At 59.3% G+C, this 8,193-nt stretch overlaps 1 protein-coding gene across 2 annotated transcripts in view; it reads right to left on the bottom strand.

Annotated features, from left to right (window-relative positions):
* HSPA12B (heat shock protein family A (Hsp70) member 12B) overlaps positions 1-6,708 on the bottom strand; it is a 20,852-nt gene extending 14,144 nt beyond the window's left edge. For both annotated transcript variants that reach the window (XM_064712129.1, XM_064712128.1), the window contains exons 1-2: positions 6,544-6,708; positions 3,587-3,644 (exon numbers count right to left, since the gene is read on the bottom strand). In XM_064712129.1, coding sequence (XP_064568199.1) covers positions 3,587-3,629 — 43 coding nt within the window. In that variant the 5' untranslated portion in view covers positions 3,630-3,644; positions 6,544-6,708. The remainder of the gene's footprint in view (positions 1-3,586; positions 3,645-6,543) is intronic.
* Positions 6,709-8,193: the final 1,485 nt, after the last annotated feature.

An 8,193-nucleotide genomic window follows, 5' to 3' on the forward strand; every position in this document is an offset into this window, starting at 1 on the left:
CCCCCAAAAAATGGCCAAACGGGCCCCCAAAAGGGGGGGCCCTACGGGGAGCCCCATAATGGTCTTTTTGGGAGACTCCAAAAGGGCCATCCCGGGGAAAACCCCCATAATGACCTTACGGGGAAACCCCCATAAGGGCCCTTTAACGGGGAACCCCATAATGCCCTTTAAACTGGGAGCCCCATAATGGCCATACTGGGAACCCCATAAGGCCTTACTGGGAACCCCATGGGGGCTTTACGGGGCCCCCAAAAACTCCCTTACTGGAGCCCCAAAGGGCTTTACTGGGACCCCAAAAAATGGCCATCCTGGACCCCAAAGGCCTTACGGGGACCCCAAAAAGGCCTTTAACGGGAAACCCCATAATGACCTTACGGGGAACCCCTAAAGCCTTTTTGGGACCCCAAAACTGCCTTACTGGGAACCCCATAAGGCATTACTGGGACCCCAACAAGGGCCTACTGGGACCCCAAAATCTGCCATCCTGGGAGCCCAAAACTGCCTTCCCTGGGGGACCCCTTTTATGGCCATACGGGGACCTCAAACCCCCTTTAAACGGGGAAACCCCCATAAGGGCCCTTTAACTGGGATCCACAAGGGCCCAAAATGGGACCCAAAGCGCCCTACGGGGAGCCCCATAATGGTCTTATTGGGACTCCAAAATGGCCATACTGGGCCCCCCATATTTGCCCTTTACGGGGGAACCCCAAAAATGGCCTTACGGGGACCCCAAAGCTGCCTTACGGGGACCCCACAGTGGCCATACTGGTGCGGCACCCCCGGGTGACTGGGAGGGCTCAGCGGGGCGATGCTGCAGCTGTCGTGGGGGTCCCCGGGGGGCCGGGGGGGGAGGGTCGGGCACCGTTTCGCCTTTTCCCACCGGGGACACCCCACGGGAGAGTCTGGGGACCCCCAAAAACCCTTCCCCAGGGAGAGACCACCCCGGACATCCCGATGGGGGATGGAAAGGGGGAAGGGATTCCAAACCCCTTTCCCCAAAAACTCTTTTCCCCCGGGGGAACCCCCAGGACCCTCCGATGGGGATGGGTACGGGGGGGAAGGGGTTCCCCAAACCCCTTTCCCCAAAAACTCTTCCCCCCGGGGGAGACCACCCGGACATCCCGATGGGGACGGGTCCAGGTGGGAAGGGGTCCCACCCTTCCCTAAGACCATTCCCAAAGGAGAGACCACCTGGGACACCCTGATGGAGACAGATCCAGGTGGGAAAGGATCCAGCCGTTCCCTAAGACCATTCCCAAAGGAGAGACCACCTGGGACACCCTGATGGAGACAGATCCAGGTGGGAAAGGATCCAGCCCTTCCCAAAGACTATTCCCCAGGGAGAGACCACCTGGGACATCCTGCTGGAAATGGATCTGCATGGGAAGGGATCCCAGCCCTTCCCAAATTGTCCCCTCAAGGAGAGACCACCCAGGACATCCCGATGGAGACAATCTGGGGTGGATGTGATGGTGGAGGGGACAGAGTCACTGTGGGGTCTCCAGATGTGGAGTTCATAAATTCATGGAATTGTAGGATGGTTGGAGTTGGGAAGGTCCCTAAATCCGATCCAGTGCCACCCCATACATGGGCAGGGACACTTTCCATTCTCCCATTTAGATCCAGCTCAGCCTTGGACAATTCCAGGGATGTGTCCAATGGGATAATCCAGGGGAAGCTGCTCCAGCCCAGCAGCTGGAAGGTTTGGATTCAGTGGGAATGGGGGAAAACTTGGAAAGGAAGAAAGGAAATGTCTGTGTTTCAAATCCATGGAGAACCAGCGAGGGAGGGTGGATCCAGCTCAGACCCTCGGCCATGCTCCAGAACATCCCGGTTTCCTGGACACCCTGGAAGCTCCTGCGTGAGCCCGTGGTAATCCCAAAATCTGGGGGTGGGGATCATGGGTAAAGCAAATTTTCCCTCCTCCTGAAGCCACCACCCGTCCCTGTCCCCTCCAGCAGCAGAATTCCAGCCCCGGGGAACCCCGATGATCCCAAAACCGGGATGGAGTGAGCCCCAGAGTCCCGGGGACACGGGGCTGTCCCGCCCGCGCTGCCCCGGGCACCTGGCTCCAATTAGCAGCCGGCATTAATTAATCACCGCCCACGACAGAGCCGCTGGAGCGGCCCCAGCTGGAAGGAGCTGGGGGAGCTGGCGGAGCGGCTTTCCCGAGGGATTGGGATGGGGGAAAGTGTTGGGAATGCGGTGTGGGGTCCGGGCGGTGACACCGGTGAGGTGAAGGGACCGTCGGCCCTAAAACCTGCACTGTGGGATTGCCGATCCTGCCGGGATCCTGCTGGGATCCTGCTGGGATCGGGGCCATGGGAGTGGGGATGAGCAGCCCCCACCTCCAGCCGGGCTCTGGAGGGATTTGGAAACAGAGGAGGCTCCGTGGTTGGAAGGATTTGGGAACAGAGGAAATTCTGTTGTTTGAGGGATTTGGGAACAGCAGAGGATCCTTCGGGAAGAGCAAAACTCCATCTCCCCTTCGCTGGAGACTGGACAAACCCACCGCGGCTCCTAGTGCCACCAGTTTGCCCTGGGACAGCCACTGGGACACCCTCGGGAAGCTCAGGAGCCCCAAGGAATGTTCTGGGATCCCCCAAGAGCAGCAGCTGCGGGGTTGGGATTGGGGTTGGGATTGGGATTGCTCTGATCCCAACTTTGTGTCTGGGATTGGGATTGGTTTGATCTCGACTTTGTGTCAGCCCCATCCCAGAGCTGGGGACAGCGATGGCCGTGTCCCCACCCTGGGTTGTGCTGGTGACACGTCTGCTGTCCCCTACACCCACTCCCTAAGTGCCTTTCCCTGTATCCATGTCTGTCCCATAAATATTTGATCCCAGACAAATGGGAACGGTCCCTGTGCCGCCTCTGCGTGTGACAGAGCCGGGGGGGACGGTGACACCCTGGGGACTCTGGAGAGCCTCGGACATGAAACCTCATTCCTGAGGAGAAGGATCGGGGTCGGGGGGGCAGGGGGGGGAGAATTCCTGCTGTGGCCTCAGCATTTCTGGACTTGGGATGGTAGGATGAGGTTTGGGATGGCGGGCTCAGGTTTGGGGTGGTGGGATCGGGTTTGGAATGGAAGGATCAGGTTTGGGATGGAGGGCTCAGGTTTGGGATGGAGGGCTCAGGTTTGGGATGGTGGGATCAGGTTTGGGACAGCGGGACCAGATTTGGGATGGCAGGGTCAGGTTTGAGATTGGAAGGATGAGGTTTGGGATGGCAGGATCAGGTTTGGGATGGTGGGATCAGGTTTGGGATGGTGAGATCAGGTTTGGGATGGTGGGATGAGGTTTGGGATGGAGTCATGAAGTTTGGGACAGCAGGATGAGGTTTGGGATGGAAGGATGAGGTTTGTGATGGTGGGATCAGGTTTGGGATGGAGGGCTCAAGTTTGGGACGGCGGGATGAGTTTTGGGATGGTGGGATCAGGTTTCCTCCCACAGCTGGTTCTGGTTCCCCCAGCACAGGAGCTGTGGAGGGGACAGAGAGGGGACAGCAAGGGACCTAGACATGGAGTGATCATCTGGTGGGGTCAGGGGACATCTCAGCCAGTGCCACCCCCTGGGGACATCCTTACCTATCCGCAGGCTCTGCATCCCAGGCTCCAGGAGCATCGCCATGGCCTCGCTGCCCACCTGGAAAAGGAAGGGACAAAATCCATCCCTGTGTGCCCTCAGTGCGTGGGGTGGCCACAGTGTCCACTCAGTGTCCCCTCAATGTCCCCTCGGTGTCCCCTCAATGTCTCTACCCCCCAAAAACCACACCAGGGACGAGGCTGGGATCTGTAGGGTTGGCAGGAGGGGACCCCAAATCCCAGCTCCCCATGGGGTGTGGCTGTCCCAGTTTGGGGCACACATGATTGTCACCGTCCAGGGCGTCCCCAGCTGTCACAGCCACTGTGGGGACAGGGACCCGAGTTCCTGTCACCGGGCAGGTCAGACAGATGTTCAGGATACAGATGTGCAGGGTGGAAATTGCTGTTCCTGCACATTTTTACCCTTTTTTTGGGGAGGGATCATTTAGGAAAAATCCCAATTTATTTCCTGATGGAAGCTCGGTGTTCAAAGGGATCCTGGCTCTTCCCAGGGATTCTAACCCAGCCTGGACCAGCTCCAAATTTTCTTCCAGGGATAACACCCCAGCTCCTGGCTGCCTTCCCGAGGTCACAACCTCCCACCACCCCCAAATCCCCCAGCCCGCACCGGCCCCTCTCATCCCACAAATCCAGAGCTTTGGGATAGGGCTGAGCTCATCGGGAGAGGCCTCACCCCCAGCCAAACCCACCCACGAGCTGCCGGCCCCACAGACTCCTCTCTTCCCAAAAAAATCCCCACAGCCCCACAGCCTCCCCTCTTCCCAAAAAATCCCCACGGCCTCCCTGCAGTCTCGCTATATAAAAAAAACCTATATAAAACACGCAATACTACACCTCCCCTGTTCCCAAAAAATCCCAACAGCTCCACAGCCTCCCCTGTTCCCAAAAAAAATCCCCATGGCCCCACAGCCTCCCGTCTTCCCAAAAAATCTCCATGGCCCCATGGCCCTTCCCAAAAAATCCCCATGGCCCCACAGCCTCCCCTCTTCCCAAAAAATCTCCATGGCCCCATGGCCCTTCCCAAAAAATCCCCATGGTCCCACAGCCTCCCCTCTTCTCAAAAAGTCCCTACAGCCCCACAGCCTCCTCTCTTCCCAAAAAATCCCCATGGCCGCACAGGCTCCCCTCTTCCCAAAAAATCCACCAGTGGTCCCACAGCCTCCCCTCTTCCCAAAAAATCCCCACAGCCTCCCCTCTCCCCAAAAATCACCAATGGCCCCACAGCCTCCCCTTTCCCCAAAAATCCCTCAGGATACCAATGGCAGGTGGGGAGGTTTTCCCTGGAATGGGAATCCAGCTCAGGCCACCCTGGAACTGTGGGCAGGGAAGGCTGTGCTGGTGGCCCTGGGGTGTCACATGGGGAGTCCTGGGGGTGGTCCAGGGGTCCTTTTCCACCAAAATGTAGCTTTTCCACCAAAATGGGACTTTTCTACCAAAATGGGGCTTTCCAGGAGGTTTTCCTGCAGGAAATCACCCCCAACTCTGGGATTTGTGTCCTTTTCCAGCTGCCTGAAGCTCAGGTTGTGGTTTTGGATGAGCAGGGATGTCCCCAATGTCCCCAAACCCGCTGTCTCAGCTCCCCCAGAGGGACACGCCAGCCCTTGGTGGCTCCGTGGCTTTGTCCCCTGTCCCTTCATGGCCATGGGGAGTCCAGGGGGTCACTATGGGGTCTGTGCTGACCCTCAGCCCCCGAGTGGCCAAAATCCTCCTTGTCCAGGGTGGCAGGGGGTGACAACGGCCACCTTTGTCCCCAGGGTGCCGTTCCCCTCCCAGGCCAGGAGGGTGGGTGGCCTCAGGCCGCCGAGTCTCCCCAGTGACAGCGCTGTTGTCACCCAGGGGACACGGGACCAAGGCCCCGGCCCTGGGGGACCCTCCCGGGGCAGTTCCCGGTGCCTCCTGGGCTCCCTCCGGATTTTGAGGATTTTCCACCATTTCCGCCTCCGCGGGGGCTCACGGAAACGGGGAAAGGAAACAAAGTTTGGGACGGTATCAGGGTGGAGCAGCCGGGAGCGACACCGGGGCTGCGGCACGGCCGAGAGGGGCGCGGGGACACCGGCTTGGCTGGCAGGGTGACCCCACAAACGCAGGGTGACCCCACAGCTCGGGGTGTCCCCAAAACTCGGGATGTCCCCACAAGTCGAGGTGTCTCCACAAACTCAGCGTGACCCCACAGCTCGGGGTGTCCCCAGAACTCGGGGTGACCCTAAAACTCGGGATGTCCCCAAAACTTGGTGTGACCCCACAAACTCAGAATGACCCCGCAAACGCAGGGTGACCCCACAACTCGGGGTGTCCCCACAAACTCAGCGTGTCCCCACAAACACGGGATGTCCCCACAAACTCAGCGTGTCCCCACAAGCTCGGGGTGCCCCCACAAGCTTGGGGTGATCCCACAAACTCGGGGTGACCCCACGGAACACCAGGGAGGCTCAGGGCAGCTGTGGGGCTCCCATCCAGCTGTGCTGGGACAGAAGGAGCTGTTTGTCCCCACATCCCCGCTGTGAGCATGGCTGTGGGATTGGGGACACCCCAAATCTTCCCGAGAAGTTGTTGGGGTTCCCTGGAGCCCTTCCCTGTCCCCTCGGCCAAGGCTGGGACACAGGAGCCACCCGGGGGTGTCCCCTGCATGGTGCTGGCACTTTGTGGTGTTCCAAATGGTCACAGCAGTGTCCCAAATGGTCCCAGCGGTGTCCCCAATGGTCACATCAGTGTTCCCCAGGACAGGACACACGGGGACAGTGTCCGAGAGTCCCTCCCCCCTCTCCCTCATGCTCACACCCCCCTATTCCCACTGGGAAGAGGCCGCGGAGTCCTGGCACCCCCCGGGTGTCCCCAAACAGGGCAGCGACCCCAGGGTGGTGCCACCCTCACCTCGGCCAGGGGACAGGGCTGTCCCCACGTCCCCACGCCGGTTTCCGCCACCCCCGCTGACCACTCACCTCTGTGGGGGGAGACACAGGTTGGGGACCCCCCTCTTTGTCACCCGGGCCGTGTCCCCCGGGTTGGTGGTGGCTCTGTCCCCGCGGCTCTGTCCCCGTGTCTCTGTCCCCGTCCTGCCCGCGGCTCTGTCCCCGCCGGGGCCCCGCGCAGCCCCCCGCGCTCCGGCTTCCTCCCACTCCCTGTCCCGGCCCAGGCAGCGCCTCAAATTGCAATTCCAGCTGCAGATGTGGGAGCGGGAGCGGCGGGAGGAGGAGGAGGAGGAGGAGGCAGGGCCAGCCCCAGTCCCGCCGGCAGCGGAACCTCCGCTCCCCGCCCGGCCACGGCCACCGAGCGGGGACAAGGGTCCCAAACAGGACACGCCACCCCCAGACCCCCCCCGGTGTCCCCCTGAATTTTGTAAATCGCTCTGCCGGGTTTGTCACCGCGCGTCTCCCGGGGGACATCGGCTGTGACCCCGCATCCAGCCGCGTCCCGGCTCCGGAGCTCGGGATTATCCCGGGATTCTCCTCGTTCCCGTTCCCAAAGGGGGATCCTGGATCCGGGAAGCAGAGCCGGGGGGTCCCGGGAGTGGGATCTGATCCGGGGATCCCAGATTCGGGATCAGAGCTGGGAGCAGAGACGGGGATCCCAGATTTGGGATCAGAGCTGGGAGATCCCGAGGGTGGGAACAGAGCCAGGGAATCCAGGATTTGGGATCCAGATTTGGGATCAGAGCTGGGAGCAGAGCCAGGGGATCCCAGATTTGGGATCAGAGCTGGGAGATCCCGAGGGTGGGAACAGAGCCAGGGGATCCCAGATTTGGGATCCAGATTTGGGATCAGAGCTGGGAGACCCCAAGGGAAGGAGGCACACAAAGGATCTGTCCTGTCATTCCCAAAAATCTCCACAACGGGAAGAATCCACCCATGGGAGCCTCAGAAGCGTGGGCAGAACATTGGGATTGTTCCCATAACTGAGATATTTGGGATCACTGAGTTGAGGTGGTCAGGAGTGCTGGGATAATTGGGATGGTTGAGATAATTGGGATCATTTGGATCATTGGGGTCACTGAGATTGTTTGGATCGCTGAGATAATTTGGATTGCTTAAATTATTAGGATTGCTGAGATAATTGGGGTCATGTGGATCACTGACAACACTGGGATTGGTGGGACCATTGGGAACAGTGGGAAAATTGGGATAATTTGGATCCCTGAGATTGTTGGGATCATTTGGGGTCACTGAGATCATTGGGGGTTTGGGATCATTTGTTTGTTGGGATCACCAGGATCATTGGGATCACTGGGGGTTTGGGTTCATTGAGAGCTGGGAACATTTTGTTTGTTGGGATCACTGAGATCATCGGGATCATTGGGGATTTGGGATCATTGAGGATTGGGATCATTTTGTTTATTGGGATCACTGGGCTCACTGGGATCAAACCCCTGGGATCAGTGGGATCATTGGGGGTTTGGGATCATTGAGGGTTGGGATAATTTTGTTTGTTGGGATCACCAAGATCATCAGGATCATTGGGATTATTGGGATGAAACCCCTGGGATCACTGGGATCAAGGTCAGGAAGGCCCTGGCCAGGAATGTGGTGGCCTGGAGTGGGACATGCCAGCTGTGACCACAGGGGTGACACTGGTGGGGGACACTGGGTGGGGGG

The sequence above is a fragment of the Zonotrichia leucophrys genome, chromosome 4 (assembly GCF_028769735.1).
Source record: "Zonotrichia leucophrys gambelii isolate GWCS_2022_RI chromosome 4, RI_Zleu_2.0, whole genome shotgun sequence".
Lineage (NCBI taxonomy): Eukaryota > Metazoa > Chordata > Aves > Passeriformes > Passerellidae > Zonotrichia > Zonotrichia leucophrys.